General features: G+C 45.9%; 2 protein-coding genes across 2 annotated transcripts in view; one reads left to right on the top strand and one right to left on the bottom strand.

Annotated features, from left to right (window-relative positions):
* Positions 1–8024, top strand: part of dele1 (DAP3 binding cell death enhancer 1) — a 61687-nt gene extending 53663 nt beyond the window's left edge. Inside the window, exons 12-13 of the mRNA XM_072264119.1 lie at positions 3720–3833; positions 6099–8024. Coding sequence (XP_072120220.1) covers positions 3720–3833; positions 6099–6397 — 413 coding nt within the window. The 3' untranslated portion in view covers positions 6398–8024. The remainder of the gene's footprint in view (positions 1–3719; positions 3834–6098) is intronic.
* Positions 8025–11184: 3160 nt separating this feature from the next.
* The window catches only part of pcdh12 (protocadherin 12), a 36277-nt gene continuing 20955 nt past the window's right edge, over positions 11185–26506 (bottom strand). Inside the window, exons 3-6 of the mRNA XM_072264118.1 lie at positions 22468–22556; positions 20817–20983; positions 16212–16647; positions 11185–11686 (exon numbers count right to left, since the gene is read on the bottom strand). Of these exons, the coding sequence (XP_072120219.1) occupies positions 16226–16647; positions 20817–20983; positions 22468–22556 (678 nt within the window). The 3' untranslated portion in view covers positions 11185–11686; positions 16212–16225. The remainder of the gene's footprint in view (positions 11687–16211; positions 16648–20816; positions 20984–22467; positions 22557–26506) is intronic.

The raw sequence follows: 26506 nt of genomic DNA, 5'->3' as shown, positions 1-26506 counted from the left end.
GACTTTTGGATAGGTACATGGAGCTTAGCAAAATAGAGGGCTATGGGGAAGTCTAGTAATTTCTAAGATAGGGGCATGTTTGACACAACTTTGGGGGCCGAAAGGCCTGTATTGTGCTGTAGGTTTTCTATGTTTCTATGTTTTTAAAATGGCAACTGCCAATCAATGAACTCAGCTCCCAGAAAGTGATAAAATTCCAACAGACAGCTTATTTGAAGCAGCCAAATGAAGCACAACTCACAATTGCAACCTCCAACATAACTGTGACCAATAACCTGATACATGCATTGGCAGCAGCAGTCCTAGAAATGCTGGGCTACAAAATGAGCTACAGTGGAGAGTACTGTCATAACTCCCACTGGAGACAATGATTGGAAGCCAAGATGAAAACCACAAGGACGGAGGTCAGCAGACTAATTGAGCTGCAGAAGAGTGGGAAGACCAAAGATTCATACTGGCTGCTAAGGAAGGACAGAGGTGTGTCCATAGCTGAAGCCCTGAAAACTGGCAAAGGACAGTTAACAGCTCTGGCTACCAGACTACAGAGGTACACCAAGGACGCAGAGCCCAAGCAAATAAATGCACTCTTCTCCAAAGAACCAGGAAAAGTATTTGCACAGTTCCTGAGCAACAACACACCAGTACCTGAACCAACCAAAACAGCAACTGAGGAATACGGGAAGAGTATTTGGGAGAAAGAAGCATCACATAATGCAGTGCCCAATGGCTGAAAGACCAACAAGCAAGCCTCTGGGATCTCCCGGAGGAAGAACCAGACACCATCATGACAGATGTCCAGCAACGGGCAGCAAGTATGAAGAACTGAACATCACCAGGGTCAGACATGATCCACATCTTTTGGGTGAAAAAAAAACTAACAGCATTCCGTAATGGCTGGCAGCTCAAATGAAGCAGCTACTTGAAGCAGGCTCACAGCCTGACTGGCTAGCTGAAGGCAGGACAGTACTCATAATGAAGGATTCTCACAAAGGAGCAACACCATCAAACTACCAGCCTACAACATGCCTGTCTATAACATGGAAGCTCCTATCAGGCATCATAGCCAGCAAGCTGAAGGAACATGTATGTAAATCCCTGAGCCCTGCTCAGAGGCGGATTGGTAATGGAATTAGAGGCTCCAAGTGCCAACTACTGGTAGACAAAGCAATCATGCGAGGCTCTGAGCCCAAGCAGACCAGCCTTAGCACAGCCTGGATTGACGACAGAAAGAATACCACTCAATGCCCATTACATGGATCCTGGAATGTCTGTCTCCGTACAAGGTCAACAACACTAGGAACCTTCATCAAGAACTCAGTGGACCATTGGAGGACAATGCTAGAAGCTAACTCAAAGCCAATAGCATGTGACCATCAGATGTGGAATATACCTTGGTGATGCACTATCCCTACTGCTGTTCTACATAGGCTTGAACCCCTTCAGCAAGATCATCTCAGAGTGGATATGGGTACAGGTTCAAGAGTGGAGTGACCATCAGCCACTTTCTGTACATGGATGACATCAAGCTGTATGCCAGAAGTGAAGGAGACATTGACTTACTAATCTGACCTGTCAAGGGTGTACATCGGGGTGTCATTTGGACTGGAAAAGCGCAGCCAGATGGTAGTGAAAAGAGACAAACCCATCAAGGCTGAAGGGGTCGAGTCATCTGAAAGCCTCATACCACATGTACAGGACAGCTACAAATACTGGGGATCCTCAGGGATATGTTAGCCACGATGAGGACACAAGGAAGGCTGTAACATCCAAGTACCTCCAAAGAATGAGACAACTTGTAAAAAACCAGCTGAATGGGAAGAACCAGATCAGAGCCATCAACACATTCACCCTACCAGTCATCAGATACCCAGCTGCATTAGTGTGCTGGCCAAGGAACGAACTGGTAGCCATTGACATCAAGACCTGGAAACTACTAACAATAAATACATGGAGGATTCCATCCAAGGTCCAATATTGAGCGACTGTACACCCGTCGGAATAAAGAAGGACAGGAACTTGGGAGTGTCAAGGAGTCAGTCCTGGAAGAAATACGAAATATCCATGAGTACATCAGGAAGACGGCCCCTAAAGATGACCTGCTAGGAGAATACCTCAGACAGCAGGCAGGGGATATGGAAATGGGTGAAGCAGAGCCAGAGGACTAAAGGCCATGACAGGACAAGCCACTGCATGAGATGTTCCATCGCCAGATATGGCTGACACAAGAAAACCCTACCAATGGCTGGAAAGGGCAGGGCTGAGGGACAGCACAGAGGTGCTGCTCATGGCTGCACAGGAACAGGCGCTGAGCACAAGAACAATAGAAGCAGGGGTCTACCACACCAGACAAGACCCAAGATGCAGACTGTACAAGAAATCCGCTGAAACCATCCAGCACATAGTAGCAGGGTGCAAGATGCAGGCAGGGACAGTATACACTGAACGACACTACTAAGTTGCAGGAATCGTGTACAGGAACATCTGCACTGAGTATGGATTGGACACTCCCAAGTCCAAACGGGAAACATCCGAGAAGGTGGTGAAAAATAACAGAGCTAAGATCCTGTGGGACTTCCCAATACAGACTGATAAGCAGGTACTGGCCAACCAACCAGACACAGTAATACTGGACAAGGAACAGAAGAAAGCAATAGGAATAGATGTGGCAATCCCGAATGTCAGGAACATCGGGAAGAAAGAATATGAGAAGCTGGAGAAATATCAGGGCTTGAAAGAGCAGATAGAAAGGATGTGGAAGGTTAAAGCCAGAGTAATCTCAGTGATGATATGAGTATTTGGAGCTGTGACAGTTGGACTGGGAGAGTGGCTCCAACAGATCCTGGGAACAACATCTGGGATCTCGGTGCAGAAGAGCGCACTACTAGGAACAGCAAGGATACTGCGCAGAGCCCTCACTCCCAGGCCTCTGGTAGAGGACTTGAGATGGCGGGGGGGGGGGTGGAGGTAATTATATATACACACACACACATATACATATCACCTTTCCCCTCTGCTTCCTCTCTCTCTCAGCCCTTGATTATATTAGAACATTACAGTGCAGCCTCTTCAGCCCACAATGTAGTGCCACCCTTTTAACCTACTCCACAATCAATCTTCCCTTCCCTTCCACGTAACCCTCCAGGTGCCTGTTTAAGAGCCTCTTAAATGTTCCCAACGTATCTGCCTCTGCCAAGCACCTTTGACAGGGTGTTCCACACACCCACCACTCTCTGTGTAAAATAACCTACCTCCGATATCCCCCTATACTTTCATCCAAACATCTTAAAATAATGCCTCCTTGTATTATCCATTTCTGCCTTGGGGAAAAAAAAACGTCTCTCTGTCCACTCCATCTATGCCTCTTATCATCTACGCCTTTATCAAGTCAACTCTCATCCTCCTTTGCTCTAAAGAGAAAAGCCTTGGCTCTCTCAACGTACCTTCATAATACAGGTTCACTAATCCAGGCAGCGTCCTCTGCACCCTCGCTAAAGCTTACACATCCTGCCTATAATGAAGCAACCAGAACTGAACACAATAGCCAGAGTTCTAGAATGCTCCTACATTATTTTGTGATAAATAAATTGCTTCTCCCACTCTGCCCTTGGACTCACTGCAGCCTCACAATTCTTCAACCCTTCCTCAACTTTTAGCTCTGTGCAGCGTTTCGGCATCAGTGTGCCAGCGAGCTGATCTCTCCGTCTCCCTCCCTCCCTCAGGCCTCCCCGTGAACCTCTGGAAAGCCTTGGCATTGTATCAGAAGGCTGTACGTGGAGGAAGCAAGGAGGCAGCACACAACTTGTGGCTCTTGACAACGGAACTGCAGGCGAGAGGTAAATACTGCCTGGTGAGAACACGGGTTGACCTGTTGTAGGGTCGGAGTGTTAACAGAAAGCTTTACAGTGCATTTCAGACCATAAGCCGCATCTGTCTTCAAGGACCCCCACCACCCAGGACATGCTCTCTTCTCATTGCTACTATCAGGAAGAAAGTAAAGGAGCCTCAGGACCCACCCAGTCAGGTTCAGGAACAGTTATTACCCCTCAACTATCCGGCCCTTGAACTACCCCAACACTACAAATTCCACAACCTACAGACTCACTTTTAAGGATTCTTCAGCTCGTGTTCTCGATATTTATTGTTTGTTTAGTTTTCTTCTCTTTTTGTATTCGGTTCTGAATGTTATTTGATTTGTTTTATTATTTGTGCTATTTGTTTTCTGGATGTTGGATGTGTGAGGGTTTTTTTTAATGGGTTATATTGGGTTTCTTTGTTTCGTGGCTGCCTGTAAGGTGACAGATCAGTTACTATTCTATAGACACACAGAATGCTGGTGGACGCAGTAGGCCAGACAGCATCCATAGGAAGAAGTACAGTCGACGTTTCGGGCCGAGAAAGAGATAAGGATCTCAGCCCGAAACGTCGACTGTAGTTCTTCCTATGGATGCTGCGTTCCACCAGCATTTTGTGTGTGTTGCTTGAATTTCCAGCATCTGCAGATTTCCTCGTGTTTACTATTCTATAGATTTGTTAAGTATGCCCACAGAAAAAGAATCTCGGGGTTGTATGTGGTGACATGCATGTACTCTGATAATAAATTTTACTTTGAACTTAAGATTGTATATAGTTTGATAATAAATGTATTTTGAACTTTACATCTTCATTCCAGGCACACACCACTCTTGTTTAAAAAAAAATTACTCCTCACATCTCCTTTGAAATTATGCCCCACCCACCTTAAAAGCATCTTCTATGGTGTTGGACATTTGTGTCAATGACCAGCACAGTCCAGGGATGTGCTGGGGGCAGCCCCCAAGTGTCACCACAAACTGGCACCAATATAGCATGCACACAACTTCCTAACCCATACATCTTTGGGAGGAAACCAGAGCACCCAGAGGAAACACACACAGTCACGGGGATGAAATATAAACTCCTGAGGGACAGCAGCAGTGATTGCACCGTGATCGCTGGTACTGTAACGCAATGTGCTTTATATTATGCTGCTGTGCACCCCTACAAGTTTGCAGAAGTTTAGAAGGCATTCAGTGGGGCGTTCACCGACAAACTGATCAAATCCTGCCCTCCAGCCAGGCTCCTCCACTGCCCTCAAAATCAGGTGCACTCATATCAAAGTTCAAAGTGTCTTTATTATCAAAGTATGTATACATTATACAACCTTGAGATTTATTTCCTAACAGGCAGCCTCAAAATGAAGAAACCTTTGCTTGCGTCTTCCTTGTTATTAATAAAGTAGTTGTATTTCTTGTTTTGTTAACCCACCAGTAACTTCAGTAGCACCATCTTAAACTAGAGTATGAGAAAATGGTTGTCTTACACCAGCAATACTGTGCAAAGGTATAAAATTACAATACATTGCAAAAATAAGGAGTTCAATGAAGAGGAAGAATGAGGTAGTGTTCATTGTCCATACAGAAATCTGATGGTGGAGGGGAAGAAGCTGTTCCAGAATCAATGAGTGTGTGTCTTTAGGCTCCTGTACCACCTTTCTGATGGTAGCAATGAGAAGGGGGCATGTCCTGGATGGTCAGGGCTTTTAATAATGGATGCCATTTTCAAAAGTTGCTTCTTGAAGATGTCCTCGATGGTGAGGAGACTTGTACCCGTGATGGAACTAGCTGAGTATACAATTCTCTGCAGCCTCGTGCAATCCAGGACAAGTGGGCACAGCCTCAGAATAGAAGGACATTCCTTTCGAAAAGAGATGAGGAGGAATTTCTTTAGCTAGAGGGTGGCGAATCTGGAATTCATTGCCACAGACAGCTGTGGAGGCCAAGTCATTTGGTATATTTAAAGCGGAGGTTAATAGGTTCTTGATTAGTCAGGGTGTCAAAGGTTACAGGGAGAAGGCAAGACAATTTATTTGAAAGGGATAATAAATCAGACATGATTGAATGGTAGAACAGACTCGAGGGGTCAAGTGGGCCAATTCTACTCCTACGTCTTATGATCCAATGGATTCTTGCGGGTTGTACCCGGCACATACTGGGACTGTTGATATAAATGATGCATTTCACTTATGTTTCAATGTATGTGTTACAAAGATAATCTTAACAGGGGTTTATTTTTCGTTGCAGAAGGTCTGACCACAGCCCGTGACTCCGACCCTCTGAGGTGTGTGATGTCCTCCCCGTGTCTTCACGCACGGGGCACGCTGAGAGCACCGCTCCCTCAGCAACGTGCCAGTGAAACCGACGCAGGCTCCCTTCCACTAGACGCACCTCTGACCCCACTGCACCACTCGTGGAGTACAGGCTGCCTCCTTGCCTCGCCGCTCAGCAGTGGGGGTCTCCGAGTCAGTGCCAACCCATCTGAGACAGGCTGCCATGTGCTGTTCCCCAGGGATCGCCACACGTTCCTTGTCGGTGTGGGATGATTTACGTGGAGAAGTGTCAGGGAGGCCTCTGTGTGCTCCACCGCCTCATGGCCAGAGGATCTTCTCACCTTGTTTGATGCTCCTTGGACAGGCAAAGTTTGAGGGATTTCTGCTGTTCACTGTCTCAGCGTGGACTGTCTACAGTTCTCACAGATGCTGCTCAACCTGCTGAGTTCCTCCTTCAGATTGTATGTTGCTCCAGCTTTCAGCTTCTGCAGACTCCTGTGTCTGCCTCCGCTGTTGCTACCCAGACTGCCTGGTTCTTGGCCCAAAACGCACCAAACTATTGCTAGGTTAAGGCCCTGCTCTTGCCGCAGAGAGTTCAGAAGCAAGGCACTGTGGACGGTTCCCTGCTCTCTTTCTCTCCTCACAGGAGAGCAATGTGCTTTAACTCTTTATCCTGTCTGTTGTTGTGCCTCTGAGGTTGCAGGTTCCGGTTCTGTAGAATCCCAACCAGGAGCAGTCAGATGTCTGGCGGGGGTTGGAGGCACCTCTGGGAGTGGGAACAGATTTGGATAGAGTATAAACACAAAGCACAATGGGGCCAAATGCCCTCTGTTTGATTGATGTTTCCGTGGGCAGTGGTGGGATATTTCTCTCTCTGCTAGACCCACCATTAATTTAGAAAGCCACTGCCCAAATTTACATTGAACCCCTTGCTGTCCAGATGTGCTGCCAGTTTAAATGTTAGTGTGCACTCCTCGGCATCTTTCTCCTTTGTGCAGATACCCACCTGTGACTGCACATACATGCACACTTACATGTGACTGCAAGCACACAGACATAGCGGGATTAAGCCATTCAGCCCATCGAGTCTGCTCTACCATTCCATCATGGCTGATTTATTATCCTTCTCAACCCCATTCTCCCCATTATATTTGACACCTTAACTAATCTCTGCTTTAAATATACCAGCTTACATGTGCATGTGTGCACACATTCGGTCAGTCACAGTGATTCATCATGTGTTGCACCTATAGTTATAACGACTCCGTTTATACTTTCAGTGGCAGCCCCTGGTTCTGAGCCCATAGCCCACTGACCCGTCCTGCTGCAATGCTGGGCGCATCTGCAAGCAAAGAGACTGCTGTGATTCTGTGCCATGTCGTGCCTTCTCCGCACTCCCTTGAGCACATCACACCTCCCTCGCATGACATACTCTGTGCCACATTGAATGTACAACACAGCCCTGAGTGTTCTGCGCACAATCTGCAGTGCATGGAATGTGTAAGGCATAATCGCTGTGTGCAGCACCCATACCTCCTGGCCACACAGTGCACCCCAATTCCCTCGGCACCTTTAAGCTTGTGATATAGGTACCTGACACTGGTTCAGTCCCAAACTCTGGGGCAGGCTGTGTGAGTGAACTGGCCGCTGTCATTTGCCCCTGGTGGTTAAGTGGTAGAATGTGGGGGGAGATAATGAGAATGTGAGAATTTTTTTTTAAATCAGATTATTTTCAGATAGATCAGTATGGACTCTGTGGCTAAATCTCCTCCCCCCCACCACCCCCCTTTTGTTATACTGTGTCACGTTTGATGGCATAACCTTCGTGTTACATTGACAGGCAAAGTGTTCTAGGCCTTTCCTGAGTGATGTTACTTAAATACAGGGATTCTAATCTTGATTCTGTTTGATTTTGCTGTTTGATTCTAGTTATCTGGGACGCTTAACAGTTCATGTTGCTGCTGATTTGCTTTCGAAAACAGTTTAACTTCGGCTTGCCCTCCACAGATGAGAGTTCCCAGGATCTAAGCCAAAGGCTGGAACACCTCCAAGGACATCAAGAAAGATGGATGGGGCAGATTGTTCACTGGTTTTCCCTCACAACCTCTAAGGCTTCACCTTGGTAACTCCCGTCCCTGGTTGTCTAAAACACAAGACTTCTGTTCATAGTTCTACCTTGCATCAATAGCTGTTCACTCCCAGAGATCAGCATACAGTTGAGTATCCTGATGGAAAGGTCCTCTTGCTTACTTTTTAATTCCACCACCTCCCCACCCCAAAGTCTTGGTTCAACCATTGCAAATAGAACATAAAACAGTAGAGGCCCTTTGGCCCATAATGCTGTACCGACTTTTTAACCTTCTCTTAAAATCAATCTAGCCCTTCCCTCTTCCACCGCCCATAGCCCTCCGTGTTTCAATCATCATGCATGAGATGATACCTAATACCAGGGGCATAATTTTAAGGTGTTTGGAGGAAAGCTTAGGGGGATGACAGAGGAGGTTTTTTTTTACACAGAGAAAGGGGATTGCGTGGGACACACTGCCAGGGATGGTGGTAGATCCAGATACATTAGGGACATTTAAAAGAATCTCAGATAGATACATGGATAATAGGGAAATGGAGGGCTATGCGGAAAGGAAGGATTAGATTGATATTGGAATAGATTAAAAGGTTTGCACAATATTGTGGGCCAAAGGGCCTGTACTGAGCTGAACTGTCCTATATCTTGGATGTACTAGGGCTGTAAGTTGTTTGGACCATGTAATGTTAATGGTGGATGGCCACACTTGTACAAAAGGCTAAGTTCAAGTTCATAGAGATGTTGCCAGGATTTGAGGACCTGATTTACAGGGAAAGTTTCAATAGTTTGGGACTATTCCCTGGATCAGAGGAGAATGACGGAGATTTGACCCACACCTGGATCATAGACCTCCATACCACTCCCTTCCAAGTACTTATCCAGACTCTCTTAAAAGATTAAATCAAACCCACATCCACCAGTTGCTCTGGCAGCTCAATCCACACTTCACATCCTCTGAGTGAAGACGTTCTCTCCCCCCGCCTCAAAAAAAGATTCCCCTTGAATATTTCACCTTTCACCCTTAACCCATAACTTCTAGTTTTAGTCCCACCCGACCTCAGTGGAAAAAGCCTGCTCGCATTTACACTATCTATACCCCTCATAATTTTGTATTGATAGCTAAGGACACAGAGAGGGCAAAGAAAAAAAGGCCAAAAGGGATTTGTGTAGACAGGAGTTTACTGAAAGAATTCAGTATTGCATATGTTACACGAGGAATTCTGCAGATGCTGGAAATTCAAGCAACACATATCAAAGTTGCTGGTGAACACAGCGGGCCAGGCAGCATCTCTAGGAAGAGGTACAGTCGACGTTTCAGGCCGAGACCCTTCGTCAGGACTAACTGAAGAAAGAGCTAGTAAGAGATTTGCTAGCTCTTTCTTCAGTTAGTCCTGACGAAGGGTCTCGGCCTGAAACGTCGACTGTACCTCTTCCTAGAGATGCTGCCTGGCCTGCTGAGTTCACCAGCAACTTTAATGTGTGCTGCATATGTTACATCTGGTTTGATATACCCACATGGGCTTTATAATCTTTATCACCCAGCTGTGTGTGCTTGTGGTAAGATTATTGTCATATGTAGAGATACAATGGAAAGTGTGCTCACAGGTGCAGAAATTCTCTCAATTTCTACAAGATGGTGTGGTGGCACAGTAGCCTTTTGGTTAGCATATCACTATTACAGCTCCAGTGACCCAGACTCAATCTTCACCGCTCTCTGTGAGGAGTTTCTACGTCTTTCCATGACTGTGGGTTTCCTCCCACATTCCAAATACTTGCAATTTAGTAGGTTAATTGGTTGCCTAGGTGTATTGGTCGGTGAAAAGATGGCGGGGATCTTTGATGTTAGTTTGGAGCACGAGTTCCCAACCTGGGAACATGAGTTGGATCACGTGTTCCCAACAGATCTCTTGCTTAGTGGTATTGGTCGATGGCATAAAAAAGGTTGGGAACCTCTAGCTTAGAGATGCATAGTGTGATACTCAATGGCTTACTACTCTTTTTCATTCTCAGCCGCCAGAGCGGGGAGTCAGAGTCTCCTGTCCTACTGTGTTAGGGGAAAGTGCACTGATCTCCCTGCATTAGTCTGCACAGATTCAATCAGGTATTATTGAAGTTGCCAGTAAGCATTTTTTCCAGTAATCAGGACACATTTATCCCAATAAACACATGTAACTGTTGGAAATTATGTCAAACATTATAGCAAGGAAATAGGCCCGTCAGCCCGTCTAGTTCATGCCGAATTGTTATTCTGCCTAGTCCATCAGCCTGCACCCTCTAGAGGTTTCTTCATAAAGGGTCTTGGCCTGAACCATTAACTATTTATTCCTCTTCATAAATGCTGCCTGGCCTACCGAGTTCCTCTGTGAGTGTGCATAAGCTAATTATATTTCTGGCTTGCCAATCATAGATCTAATTTAAAATTTCAGTACCTTCCCTAGCCCCATCCTGACACTGGTCAGCCTTCCATCACAAAGGTATAATGCTGAGACTTTATAAGGCACTGGAGAGACCTCACGTGGAGTACTGCAAGCAGTTTTGAACCCATTATCTAAGAGGTGTGCTGGCATTGGAAAGGGCCCAGAGGAGGTTCACGAGAATGATTCCAGGAATGAAAGGGTTAACATAGGGATGTTTGGCTCTGGGCCTGTATTCCTGAAGTTTGAAGAGAGGAGGAAAAATTTCTTCATCCAAGGGAGGTGAATCTATGGAATTCATTGCCACAGAAGGCTGCGGAGGCCAAGTCACTGGGTAAATTTAAAGTGGAGGTTAATAGGGTCCTGATTAGTCAGTGCATCAAAGATTGAGGTAGTAGAATGGGGGTTAAGAGGGATAATAAATCAGCCATGATGGAGCAGGCTTGATGGACCTAATTCTATTCGTGTGTATTACCCAGATAAGTCATTAGCAAGGAATAATGTGATATTAGTGGACACCATCAGCTTTTCTCAGCTTCACAAGAAACCTGTGCACCATTCAATTCCACAAAAAAAAATCACAGATTTTATTGTTAACAGCAAAATATACATTAGTCAACTTGAGTAATAAAACAGTGATGGAAAATAAAATATATAACATTATTGGCACTGGTCAGAAATAAATCATTAAATAGTATAGAAAAATATATTTAACTGAGATAGTTTGAAATAGCCATCAGTCAGAGAAGTTCAGTGTGAAATATTTATCCTGTGAGTGTACCCAAGACAATCGTTGGTCCTGGGACTGAGCAGAGGAGCCATATTGGTCCTGTCCTGGGAGGTAAGGAATGGTGTTCTGGATAGTAGCCCTCGGCTGGTGGTGGAGGGAGAACTTCCAGTGACCTCCTGGGGAGATGGTGACAAACCACGTTGATGATCAAAGTAGCCAAATGTGTGGAGGGTCATCATCCAGCATCTGAAGAAACTGATGGGGAGATATTACCAGAAACAGATCCAATCTGCTCCAAGGATTCTCCCTCCTCTTCCATGAATGACTGCTGAGACCTAAACAGAGAACAGACCATGAAATAGTAGAGAGGCTAAATCAAAGCATAAATTACTTTATTGTGCACTCATTTTATGATTTTATTCAGGAGAATAAGTGGAGATTTGATAGATGTACTGGAAACAAAATGAGAGGTATATCGGGTAAATGCAAGCTGGCTTTTTCCACTGATGCTGGGTGAGGTCATGGGTCAAGGATGAAAGGTAATATTTAAAGAGCACCCAAGGGGTGCTACTTCACTCAGGGGGTGGTGAGAGTGGATTGAGCTGCCAGTGCAAGTAATGCATGCAGGATCAATTTCAACTTTTCAAGATACAACCCAGAACAGGCCCTTGGAACTGTGCTGCCCAGCAACTCTAGCCAGGGCAATTTACAATGACCAGTTAACCTACAAACAGGTAAATCTTTGGACTGTGGGAGGAAACCCACACAGTTCATGAGGAGAAAGTACAAACTCCTTCCAGACAGTGCTGGAATTGAGCTCCGAACTGCAGAATGCTTTGAGCTGTAATAGTGTCACTCCCACTACCCTACTGTCTTTAAGAGAAGTATGTGGATGGGCTGGGTTGCGGATCGATGGGACTAGGCAGAATAACAGTTTTGGCACAGACTAGATGGACCAAGGGGCCTGTTTCTGTTCTGTACTGTACTGTTCCAAAAGACAAGTTGGGAGTACAGCACTCACTCAGGACTGTACTGAGGTACAGGTGTGAAAAGGGTTTGGAAGTGTGATTCTACAAGGAGCAGTAATCCCAGAGAGACCAGGGGCTGCAAGTACAACTTGTAAAATTGTTCCCAGCAAGGCTAAAGGTGTGTTTATACCGGTGGAAAATAATCCTCCCACCCCTCCACTCACAGTTTTTGTGTAATCCAGCGAATCCAAGCTGGAGTCACAACCAAACGCTTGTCTGTTCTCAGTGGGGTCCCTCCTTCCCCAGCCCAGAGGAAGCACCTGGTCAGATTCCAACCCCATACCAGGCAATCTGTATCACCACAAACCAAACCCACCGTCTCACACTGGGGGGGGGGGGGGGGTGACAAGTGGATTTTCTACAGGGAATGGTGAAACGTGCTGTTAGAGGTGGTGGTAGAGTCAGATACACTAGGGCAGGGGTCCCCAACCTTTTTTGTACCATGTACCGGTTTAATATTGACAATATTCTTGCGGACCGGCTGACCGGGGGTGTGGGGGGGGGGGGGTGTTCAAGTAGGGTTAAACCCACCTCAACATGTCTTTTACAGTTAGGGTTGCCAACTTTCTCACTCCCAAATAAGGGACAAAAGTAGCAGTCAAATCCCAGGACACTTTACCCCAGGAAAGACTACCATGACCATGAAGCCTTGTGCGGGCTCCTGTGTGCGTACGTGGTGCACATGCACATACGGGCCGATTTGTCCCCCACACATCAGCTTTGCCTTCATCTTCCCAACTATATTGTACATACATTATTTCTACTTAATATAGGCTGTGTACTTATCATATCATTCCTGCTTTTACTGTATGTTAGAGTTATTTAGGTTTTATGTGTTATTTGGTAGGTTATTTTTTGGGTCTGGGATCGCTCAAAAATTTTTCCCATATAAATTAATGGTAACTGCTTCTTCGCTTCATGCCATTTCGGCACAAAAGGTTTCATAGGAACGCACTATCTTAGCGGGGGAAATACGGGACAAGGGCGGTCCCGTATGGAACAAACCAATTTAGCCCAATATATGGGATGTCCCGGCTAATACGGGACAGTTGGCAACCCTATGTTCAAGTTCAACAGTGTGTGACAGGGAATGAGGAAAGGTGCAGCTGACTTGTATAGTTTCTTCACGGCCCAGTGGTTGGGGACCACTGCTCAATACTATTTGGTCCTCCACCTGTCTCATATCATCTGCAAACTTGGCCACAAAGCCATCAATTCTTCATGCAAATCATTGACATATAATGCAAACAGAAACGGGCCCAACACCAACCCCTGTGGAACAGCACTAGTCACCAGCACCCAACCAGAAAAGGCTCCCCTTATTCCCACTCTTTGCCTCCTGCCAATCAGCCACTGCTTTATCCATGCTAGTTTCTTTCCTGTAATACCAACTGGGTTTGTAACTTGTTAAGCAGTTTCATGTGTGGCATCTTGTCAAAGCCCTTCTGAAAATCCAAGTACACAACATCAACCAATTCTCTTTTGCCTATCCTGCTTGTTACTTCTTCAAAGAATTCCAACAGATTTGTCAGGCAAGATTTTCCCTTGAGGAAACCACGTTGACTGGCCTATTTTATCATATGCCTCCAAGTACCTCAAGACCTCATCCTTAACAATGCACTCCCAACATTTTCTCAACCACTGAGGTCAGACTAACTCCTATAATTTTCTTTCTTATGCTTCTCTCCCTTCTTGAAGAGTGAAGTGACATTTGCAGTTTTCCAGTCTTCTGGAACCATGCCAGAATTCATTGATTCTTGAAAGATCATTACTAATGCCTCCACAATCCTACAGCCATCACTTTAAAAATTCTGGGGTGTACATCATCTAGTCCAGGTGACTTATCTACCTTCAGACCTTTCAGTTTCTTGAAGCACCTTTTCACTAGTAACGACTGGATAGGACGCCCTCATTTGCAACCCACATCCAAAAACTCCGAGGGTAAGTTGGCTCTGGCAATCCTCTCTTGAAAAATTAGCAGGCACGAAATGGGGAGCTAATGCTCACACACTTAGATCAACTGCCCTAGCACTCTGCTATGCACCTGCAGAATACTGTGCACCTGTGTGGGGCAGATCAGCCCATGCGAAGAAAATAGACCCGTTGCTTAACGAAGCCTGCCAAATAATCACAGGCACACTGCACCCCACACCCACTAACATCATTTACAGACTTGCAGGCATTGCTCCCCCAGAGATCCAAAGACACACAACAAAAATTTAAAAAGGTAAAGAGAACTCGGATCCACGGCACCCACTACACCATCATGTGCCAATTTCCAACCACCTAAAATCGAGGAAAAGCTTTGCTACAGTGGAGGAACTACCACACGGAACATCCCCCCAGACATACAGGATTGACCTCTGGCAACAAACAGAAGCCAGAACCCCACCAACAATACAGTGCAAGACCCCACGGAAATGTTGCCAGACAGGGCACTGCTTGACAGACGAAAGTGGTGCACTCTCAACAGAGCGAGAGCGGGAGTTTGTAGGACGGGAGACAATATGGTGAAGTGGGGTTTAAAGACCAGTGAATCCTGTGAGTATGATGAAAGGGTGCAGAACATTGAACAGGTTCTGCACAACTGCCCACCCTCACCTGATTTAGCTGACACTGACCTGCTCAACATCAACCAAACAACCCTAGAGTGGCTGGCTGTCTGCTGTGACAAGCTCTGATGACAACTAGTAACAACAATTTCACTCACTTCTGCCCCTTAACACTCTTGTACTTCTGGCATACTGCTGGTGTCTTCCCCAGAGAAGACTGATGCAAAATACTTATTCAGTTCGTAAATCATTTCCTTGACTCCCATGACTACCTCTCCAGCTGTTCGATATCCATTCTCACCTCTCTTTTATACTTTATATATCTGAAGAAACTTTTAGCATCATCTTTAATATTATTGGCTAGCTTCCTTCGTATTTCATCTTTTCCTTCTTTTACTCTTTTGGTTGTGTTCTGTTGGTTTTTAAGAGTGTCCCAATCCTCGAACCTCCCTCTAATTTTTGCTCTCTCTTTGGCTTTTCTGTTGACTTTGATTTGTCTAGTCAGCCACGGTTTCATCATCTTGCCTTTAGACTACTTTTTTAGGATGTATCTATAGTGCGCCTTTCAAATTGCTCCCAGAAACTCCAGCTATTGCTGCTCCACTGTCATCCCTGCTAGTGTACCCTTCCAATTAGTTTTGGGCAACTCCTCTCTCATGCCTCGGTAATTCCTTTTATTCCACTGTAATATTGATACATCTGACTTTGGCTTCTCCTTCTCCAATTGCAGGGTGAATTCTGTCATATGATCACTGATTCCTAAGGGTTCCTTTACCTTAAGCTCTCCAATCAATTCTGGTTCGTAGTGCAACACCCAGTTCAAAATAGCTGATGCAGCACCAACCTGATATTCCCAAACTACCTGCATATTGAAATCCCCCATGACTATTGTAACATTGCCCTTTTGACATGTATTTTCTAGCTCCCATTGTGATTTGTAGACCTGCCTCTTGAAGGTCTGTATCTTCCATCAGGGTCTTTCTACCCTCGCTGTTTCTGAGCTTGACCCACAACAATCTTGTGGTCAAATCAAACTGATGTTTTCTGTAGTGTATCAATAAAAATTGATAAGGTTCGTGCACAGTCCGGCTCTCTTCGGCTGTCTCAGAAAATAGAGACTTTCCTGATTGTAGGATATGTTCTGGGACCATGAGAGGTTGTGTCAGGTGTGCACTCCCAGGAGTTTGAAACTGTAAGCAGTTTCCACTGTACATTCTGCAGTGGGATCTAGAGGGGAGTGAGAAAGGGAGGGAAATGGGATTCTGGGATAATTCACTCACCGTCACTGGAGTTGCTACTCAGATCCAGCTCCCTGTGCTGGCGATTCCGGCAGTCCAGGGAGGCGGCTGCCCCTGCAGCGGCCCGAGGACATCTCCCCCTCACACAGCACGCTCCAGCGGGCAGAGAGTCTGCGAAGGAGGTCAGGGCCAGGCTGTCTATATGTCTCGGCTTTCTGCGAGAGCAGCTGTTGGAAGAGGGCACCCATCTCGGTCAGGAGCGAGCCAGAGCCTGATCCCGCACCAGAGTCGTGGTCTGCCCCGCCTTTGCCAAAGGTAGAGAACACGGTCTTCTCTCCATCCACAGTGCCCCCTGCCTCCATGGACTCGGGGCTGAACACATTCTCCTTGTAGTCAGAAGAGGGCAGTGTCAAGGGCAATGTCCAGCACAGGTCCTCGAGGCTCAGCCTGTCTGCTCTGCTCCCTCCCGCTGTCAGCCCTGGAATAGCAACAGGACACGGGTTAGCAACGGCTAGCCATTCTCACCATAATACAGGTCACTGGACATGGGACACAGTCACCGGCCGTCCATTCTCACCATAACACAGGTCACAGAACACGGAACATGGGTCAGCATAAGCAGTCCATTCTCACCAAAACAGGTCACAGAACATAGGACACAGTCACCAGCCTTTCATTCTCACCAAAACATCAACACAGATACATCCAGATGCTGTCCTTAGAGACCATGTAAGGGAACTGGAACTGCAGCTTGATGACCTTCGGCTTGTTAGGAAAAGTGAAGAGGTGATAAGACAGGTAGACAGGAGCTGCAGGGAGGTAGTTGCCCCAAGGCTACAGGAAACAGACAAATGGGGACTGTCAGGAGAGGAAAGGGGTAACGTCAGATAGTGGAGAGCACCCCCGTGACAGTGTCCCTCAACAATAAGTACTCCATTTTGAGTTCTGTTGGAGGGTGGGGGGGGGGGAAGCAACAACAGTGGTGTGAGTCTGGCCATGTGGCTCAGAAGGGTAGGAATTGCAGAGGATGGCAGCAGTGATAGGGCACTCTATAGTCAGGGGGACAGGCAGGCGATTCTGTGGATGCGAAAAAGAAACATGGATGGTAGTTTGCCTCTCAGGCGCCACGGTCTGTCATGGTTCTGAATGTGTCCACAATATCCTGAAAAAAGTGGGTGAATAGTCAGAAGTCGTGGTACATATTGGTACCAACGACATAGGTTGAAAAAGGAAGAAGGTCCTGAAAACAGAATACAGGGAGTTAGGAAGGAAGTTGAGAAGCAGGACCTCAAGGGTAGTAATCTTGGGATTACTGCCTTTGCCACGCGACAGTAAGGATAGGAATAGAATGAGGTGGTAGATAAATGAAGTGGCAGGACAAAGGAGAGGCAATGGATGCCATTTACTTAGACTTTCAGAAGGCGTTTGATAAGGTGCCAAACATGAAGCTGCTTAACAAGATAAAATCCTACAGCGAAACAAGAAAGATACTGGTATAGATACAGGAATGGCTGACAGGCAGGAGGCAGCGAGTGGGAATAAAACAGACCTTTTCTGGTTGGCTGCCAGAGACTAGTGGTGTCCCTCAGGGGTCAGTATTGGGACCGCTACTTTTCACATTGTTTGTCAATGATCTAGATTATGGAATTGATGGCTTTGTGGTGGAGGAGGAGGTACTGCTGAGGAAGCAATGTGATTGCAGCAGGACTTAGACAAATTGGAAGAATGGATACAAAAGTGTCAGATGGAATACAATGTTGGGAAATGTATGATAATGCATTTTGGTTAAAGGAACAATAGCGCAGACTTATCTAAATGGGGAGAAAATTCAAACATCAGAGGTGCAGAGGGACTTAGGAGTCCTTGTGCAAGACTCCCAGGAAGTTAATTTACAGATTGAGTCTGCAGTAAAGAAGGAAAATACAAAGTTGGCATTAATTTCAAGGGGAATAGAATATTAAAAGCAGGGAAATGATGCTGAGGCTTTATAAGACACTGGTCAGGCTTTACTTGGAATATTGTCAACATTTTTGGGCCCCAGATCTCAGTAAGGATGTGGTGTTAATGGAAGGAGTCCAAAGAAGGTTCACGAGAATGATCCGGGAATGAAGGGGTTAACATATGAGGAGCATTTGGCAGCTTTGGGCCTATACTCACTGGAATTTAGAAAGGATGCATAGGGATCTCATTGAAACCTATCAAGTATTGAAAGGACTAAATAGGGTAGATATGAGAGGATGTTTCCTATTGTGGGGGGTGTTCAGAACTAGAGGGCACAGCCTCAAAATGAGCAGCAAACTTTCAGAACAGAAATAAGGATTTTTTTTGGTCAGAGAGTACTGAATCTGTGGAATGCTCTGCCACAGACTGCAGTGGAGGCCAAGACTACTTAAAGCAAAAATTGATAGTTTTCTGATCAGTCAGGGGCATCAAAGGATATGGTGTGAAGGCAGGTGTATGGGGTTGAATGAGATCCGGGATCAGCCATGATGGAATTGTGGAGCACATTCAATGGGCTGAATGGCCTAATTCTGTTCCCATGTCTTTGTTCTAACAGAGGTCAGCACCAGCAGCCCATTTTTAGCAAGACGTGGAATGCAGTTCAAAAGTTCAAAGTAGATTTATTATCAAAGATAGATAAATAGATGCTTCATTGATCCCAATGGAAAAGTACACATATGCCACCATATACAACCCTGAGATTCATTCTCTTGTGGGCATTCACAGTAAATACAAAGAAACACAATAGGATCAGTGAAAGACTGCACCCATCAGGATGGACAACCAATGTGCAAAAGACAACAAACTGAGCAAATACAAGAGGAGAAATAATAATAAAATTAATAAATATTGAGAACATGAGATGAGGAGTCCTTGAAAGTGTGTCCATAGGTTTTGAAAACAGTTCAGTGATGGGGCAAGCAAAGTAATCCCCTCTGGTTCAGGAACCTGATGGTTGAGGGGTAATAACTGTTCCTGAACCTGGTGGTGTGAACCCTGAGGTTTCTGTACCTTTTTGCTGATGGCAGCAGTGAGAAGAGAGCATGTCCTGGGAGGGAGGGGACACGCTACGTGGTCAACTGCAGCCCCTTCTCTGGGACACGCATGTGTGTTTTAAAAATAGTCATCGAACACAGAAGCAGGCCCTTCAGTCTAACTCACCAGGCCAACCAAGATGCCCAGCTAAGATGGACCCATGGTCCGCATCCATCAAACGCTTTCCACGTGCTTATCCGTATGCTAACACGTTGTTATTGTCCCTGCCTGGGGGGTAGTTTGTATCTGCCACCCTCTATGTGAAGCAGTTACCCCCAAAGTGTGAATGGACTGCTGGTGCTGACCCATGACCCAGGTTCCTTTTAAATCTTCCCTTTCTCACCTTAAACCTTTGCCCTCTAGTGTTAGATTCCCTTTCCCTGGTGTGTGTTCACATGGCCCTAAGGTCAGCCTCAGTCTCCTATGTTCTAAGGAATAAATACTGTACTCCTATCTCTAACTCAGGCTCTCTAGTCCTGGCACACCTTGTTTCTTGTCACTCTACAGTAAGAGGTTGAGTAAAGGATTTACTAGAAGATGACATTTAAAATTAGAACATGTATGTCAAAACATACAGTGAAATGCGTTGTTTGTGTCAACAACCAACACAGTCCGAGGATGTGCTGGGGGAGGCCCGCAAGTGTCACCACACTTCCAGTGCCAACATAGCACGTCCACGACTCACTAACCCTAACTGGTACATCTTTGGAATGTGGGAGGAAACCAAAGCACCCAGAGGAAACCCACGTGGTCATGAGGAGAATGTAGAGTGGCAGTGAGAATCAAACCCAGGTCACTGGTACTGCAAAACGTTACGCTACAGAGCATCCCTATTTATTTTGTATTTTATTCTACTTTTAAACTTTAATCCACAGTTACGTAGCAGTTAGCTGGCGCTATTACAGCTCAGGGCATACAGAGTTTGGAGTTCAATTCTGGCATTGTCTGTAGGGAATTTGTATGTTCTCCCTGTGAGTGTGTGGGTTTTGCCCCACAGTCTAAAGACATACGGGTTAGTAGGGTAATTGGTCATTGTAAATTGCCCTGTGATTAGGTTCGGATTAAATCAGTGGATTACCGGGTGGTTCGGCTTGTTAGGCCGGAAGGGCCTGTTCTGCCCTGTATCGCTAAATAAAAAATAATAAACAAACAAACAGATAAATGAATAGAAAGTTGAAATCGACCCTGAATCCACTGACAGCTCGTTCAACACTCATCCCACCCTCTGAGTGAAGAATTTCCCCTCAGGTTCCCCTTAAATAATTCACCCTTCACCCTTAACCCATAACCCTGTGGAAAAACCCCACTAGCATTTACCCCTCTTAATTTTATATACCTCCAAATCTCCAATGATTTTCCTATGTTCAGGGAATAAAATCATAAAATGTCTAAAAAATGAAAAACAAAATCATAAATAATCACATTAAAATTTCATGTAATGTGATTTTTGATGTGTTAATAGATTTATCTTTAAAACAAAGAAACAAAAGATGATAAGGTCAGATACAGAGACCTGCTCCCTCGGCACCACCACCCTGTCACAAAGACGCTCAGCCAGACGTACTGTGGCTCCCTTCTCCCCACTCGGAGTGGGACAGATATGTCTCTCACCTGTCGGTGACGTCCAGCTCCCGCCGGCCAGCAGCTCAGTCAGCCCGTCCTCCAGCAGCTGGTCGATGGGCGATGTCCTTCCTCCATCGCTGTCGCTCTCCCCTTCCTCGCTCTCTCCCTGCCCGCTGTCCTTGAGGCTGCCTCTGTCTGCTTCAGGCGTTGCCGCCCTGCAGGGGGGATACACTCTCAAGATCAACAGTCACAACGCACCACCTTACGGGGGTGGAGGAAATATACTGGGGCATGGTGGGGCACAGAGTGTGGTGGGGTCGTGCTGGGGAGGAGACCATGGTGGGGGGAGCGTGATGGGGGTGGGGAGCCCTCTGGTTCTTGATTCTCCAACCCTGGGAAAAAGAATATTCAGGCACCACAGTTACAGCTTGGGGCCTCAGAGTTCATTCCTGCCGCTATCTACAAGGAGTTTATGAGTTCTTCCTCCGGGTACGGTGCTCTGGTTTTCAGTCCAATTGGTAGACTAATAGGTTATTGTAAATTGTCCTGTGATTAGGCTGTACCTCTAAATAAACAGAACATAGATCACTACAACATAGTACAGATCCTTCAGCCCATGATGTTGTGCCGATCTTTTAACCTCTAAGATCAATCTAACCCTTCCTTCCACATAGCCCTCCATTTTTCTATCATCCATGTGCCTATCGAAAAGACTCTTAAATGTCCCTAATGTATCTGCCTCTGCCTCCAACTTTGGCAGTGGATTCCACACACCCACCATTCTCTGCGTAAAAATCTACCTGTGACATCTCCTCTATACTTTCCTCCAATCACCTTAAAATTATGCCCCTTCGTATTAGCCATTTCCACCCTGGGAAAAAGTCTTTGTCTGTTCCCCTGATCTATGCCTCTTATCATCTTCTGCACCTCTACCAAGTCAGCCCTCATCCTCCTTCTCTCTAAACAGAAAAGCCCCAGCTCACTCAACCTCTCCTCATAAGACATGCACTCTAATTCAGGCAGCATCCTGGTAAATCTCCTCTGTACTCGCTCTAAAGCTTCAAATCCTTCCTGTAATGAGGCAACCAGGACCAAACACGACACTCCAAGTGTGGTGTAACCAGAGTTTTGTAAAGCTGCAACATTATCTCGTGACTCTTGAATCCAGTTCCCTGTCTAATGAAGACCTTCTTAACCACCCTGGTAGTTTAGGAGTTAGCACAGCACTTTGCAGTGTCAGACATCACTGACTGCTGCTGTCCGTAAGGAGTTTATACACTTCCCCCATGCCCACATGGGCTTCCTCTGGGTGCTCCCATTTCCTCCCACACTCCAGGCACATGGATTAGTTATTGTTAGTAACTTGCGGACATGCTATGTTGGTGCCAGACCATGGTGACACTTGCAGGCTGCCCCCAGGCCTGTTGATGAAAACAAAGTATTTCACTGCATTTTTTGATGTACATGACAAGTAAAGCTAATCTTACAAATTTAAATGTTAATCTTAAAAGCAAATAAATCCAATCTTTAAAAACTTTATCTTTTAAAATATTTTAAAATGAACTACCCTATCAAACTGTGCATTCATCCTGATGATTTTCTATACTTCTGTAAGGTCACCTCATTCTCCAATGTTCCAGTGAATAACACACCATCCATCTCAAACTTCCTTTAACCTTCCTCAGATCCAAGAACTTACCTGTAGTTTTTTAAATATTTATTTCCGCGAAAGTTTGGCCTGGCCTGGAACTGTCCCTGATGCAAAAGGGAGAGCAGCTGGGAGATTTGCTGTAGAACAGAAAGGAAAATCTGTAAACATATGAGATTCTGCAGATGCTGGAAATCTGACAGCAACACACACAGAATGCTGGGGGAACGCAGCAGGTCAGGCAGCATCCATGGAGAGGAATAAACAGTCGATATTTTAGGCCGAGACCCTCCATCAGGATTTGTGTCAGGGTTCACTGGGCCATCGCTCTCCTTTCAAAGGTCCTCCCAAAATGAATTAATCTAATTTTTATATGAATTAACTAATTTATTTAGAGATACAGCTCCGAACAGGCTCTTCTGGCCCTTCGAGCCGCACTGCCCAGCAACCCAAGCCTAATCATGGGACAATTTACAATGACCAATTCACTGTGCATCTTTGGACTGTGGGAGGAAACCGGAGCACCCGGAGGAAACCCACACAGTCACGGGGGGAGCGTACAAACTCCTTACAGACAGCGACAGAATTGAACTCCAAACCCGACCCTCCTGAGCTGTAACAGCTTCGCGCTATCCGCTGTATTACTGTGGCACACCAGACTCTAGGTTATTGCAGAGTCGTGAACAAGACTGAGTGTAATTGGTGAATGGATTCTAGGAGAGGTCAGCTGAACAGTGTTCACCCAGAGGGTATTCTGGTAAATTGTCACACTGACCGAGGTACAGTGGAAAGCTTTGTTCTGTATACCGACCATGGATTATTTCATTACTCGGTGCATTGAGGTAGAACAAGGGACAAGGACAAGTGCAGAACGAAGTGTCACGGTTACAGAGAAAGTGCAGTGCAGGCAGACAATAAGGTACAAGTATCACAATGAGGTGGATTCAGGTTGCGAGTCTGTCTTATCGTACTTAGGGGACCATGGTTTGTACGCAGCAATTACAGATCAAGCATCAGGGTTTGGAGCTCAATGGCAATGCTGTCTGCCCTTCCTGTAAGAGGGTGGGTTGCCTCCAGGTGCTCCGGTTTCCTCCCACAGTCCAACTTCAAAGCTCAAAGCAAGTTTATTACCAAACTACATATATGTCACCATGTACAACTCTGAGATTTGTTTTCTTGTGGGCATGCCCAATAAATCTATCACAGGATAATAACCATAACAGAATCAATGAAAGACCGCATCAACCAGGTGCTCATGCAATGTGCAAAAGAGAACAAACTCTGCAAATACAAACAGAAAGAAATAATAATAGTAAACAAAATAAACAATAGATATCAAGAACATGAGATAAAGAGTGGGAACAGTTGATTGATGGGGCGAGTGAAGTTGAGTGAAGCTATCCCCTCTGGTTCAGGAGCCTGATGGTTGGGAGGTTATAATTGTTCCTGAGCCTGGTGATGTGAGTCTCGAGACTCCTGTATCATCTTCCTTATGGCAGCAGTGAGAAGAGAGCGTGTCCTGGGTGGTGGGAATCTCTGATGATGGATGCTGGTTAGTAGGTTAACTAGTCATTGTAAATTGCCCTGTGATTAGGCTGGGGTTTAGTAGTTGTGCGGCTTGTCGTGCTGGAAGGGCCTGTTCCTAGATGGATAGATTATGAAAAGCGTTCAATAGTCTTATCACAGCAGGATAGAAGCCAAGGGTTTGGAACTCACTGAGGGAAAGAGTGACATAGACAGAAATGGCCATTACATTTACATGGAGAACTTACATGTATAGGACCAGCAGACAAAGGAGCAGAATTAGGCCATTCAACCCATCAAGTCTGCTCTGCCATTCCATCATGGCAGATTTATTATTCCTCTCAACCCCACTTTCCTTTTATATTGTCATTGTTTTCACAGGAACTAACAAAGACTCCATGTAAGCCGCAGCTGTCCTGCTGGTGAAACCGCCCCCACTGTGCTTTTGGGGAGTGAGTTCCTTGATTCAGTGTGTGGGTGATGGACAGATGGAGGGGGTGGGGAGGGGAAAGAAACAAGGTGACAGGGGCTGGAGTGGGTGTAGGGCAGAGGTTATGCCACGGGCCCCAGGTTGGAAAGCCCCGGGGGAGGAGGATCAGGGTTAATCAGGAGGAGAGAGAAAAGGTACAGACAGGAGCAGCATTTCTCCAGAAGGGTGAAAGGTGAAATGTTTAAGGGGAACCCCAGGGGGAACTTCTTCACTCAGAGGGTGGAATGAACTACCAGCACAATTGGTGGATGCAGGTTCGATTGCAACATCTAAGAGAAATTTGGATTGGTACATGGATAGGAGGGAATGGAGGACTATGATCGAGGTGCAGATCAATGGGACAAGGCAGATTAATGGTCTGGCATAGACTTGATGGGCCAAAGGGCCTATTTCTGTGCTGTAGTGCTCTATGACTCTGATTCTAGATGGAACAGGTTACCAGAAATTGGAGAATTCAGTATTCATGTTGTTGGGTTATAGATGACCCAGAGGAATATGAGAGGCAGTTAGCTACTCTAGTTTGTGTTTCGTGGCCTCAGCCTTCACAGTGGAGGAGGCCGAGGACAGGCAGGCCGGCAGGGGACAGATCGGGACTTGGAGGCACAAGGGATGGGATCTGCTGGAAGAACCTGGCAGGTCTAGCAGCACCTATGGGATGGAGTTGAGGATGTGTGTCCTGATGCAGGGTGTCAACCTAAAACATCAATCATTCCTTCCCCTGCTGGACTCCATCAGATACGGCTAGACCTGCTGAATTCCCCCAGCAGATGGTTAGTTGGGATGGTTACGTGATGGGTACCAGATGGCTAGCATTGCCACAGTGGACTGCAGGCCCAGTTTCCCAGCTGTAGAACTCTAACCATTGGTGGGGCCACATTTGCAATATGGAGTTCAGTTCTGGTCAGCCTGCTGTAGGAAAACATGCCAAAAAGCTGGAAAGAGTGCAGAGGAGATTTTTGAGGATATTGCCAGGACTTGAGGGACTGAGTTACGGAGAGAGGTTGGGCCTTTATTCATTGGAGCGTGGGAAATGAGGGATTGACCTTCTAGTGGCTGGAACTGACCATGGATGTTGCACCCTAGCTGTGAAGTCGATACACAAGCCAGGGCACACAATATGGAGAACAAGCTGTCGTCACCCAGCTGCTGAATCCAAAGAAATGGCAGAGACCGATACAGTTTGGCACCAGCAGCATTGCAGGAGTTGACAATCAGTCTTGAACTCAATGTAGGACTGCACTAGGCACTTCAGCTCCAGAGTTTTCATCAGCATTTACTCTCGAAGCCTTCCCTGTGAGTGGGAATAGCCACAAACAGTGGAGGTTTGCAATCAGAGTTTTCCCTATAGAGGTGTATAAAACATGAGGGGCACAGATAGGGTGAATGCACACAGCGTTTTTCCAGGGGTCAGGGACTCAAACACAAGACAGCAGAAGTTTAATGTGAGAGGGAAGAGATCTAATAACAATCTTTTCACTCAGAGGGTGGTCCAAGTATGGAACAGGCTGCCACGAGCTGCCAGACAAAATGGTTGAGGCAGGTACATTAATAACATTTAATGGACAGGTACAGGGATAGGAACAGTTTAGAGGGATACGGGCCATGAGTTAAAACTCTGGTCCTCATAAACTAATCTAATATAAATCTGCTGATCCAATTAATCACATTATCATCCAGATCACTGATACAGATGACAAACAACAACAGACACAGCACCAATCCCTGCGGCACATCACATGACACAGGCCTCCAGTCAGAAAGGCAACACTCAACTACCACTGTCTGGCTTCTTCCACAAAGCCAATGTCTAATCCAATTTACTACACCATCCTGAATGCCAAGCGACTGAACTTTCTTGACCAACCTCCCATTGAGGACCTTATCAAATGCCTTACTGAAATCCATGTAGACAACATCCACTGTCTTGCCTTCATCCACTTCCCTGCTAATTTCCCCAAAAAGTTCTACAAAATTGGTTAGACAAGACCTACCATTTCATACTGGCTGATCCAATTTTCCCCTCAGCCCCAATCTCCTGTGTTCGCCCTGTATCTCACAACTGTGCTGTCACACACA

This window comes from Mobula birostris, chromosome 7 (assembly GCF_030028105.1).
Source record: "Mobula birostris isolate sMobBir1 chromosome 7, sMobBir1.hap1, whole genome shotgun sequence".
In the NCBI taxonomy this organism is placed as follows: domain Eukaryota; kingdom Metazoa; phylum Chordata; class Chondrichthyes; order Myliobatiformes; family Myliobatidae; genus Mobula; species Mobula birostris.
This window is presented reverse-complemented; position numbering and strand designations above follow the sequence as displayed.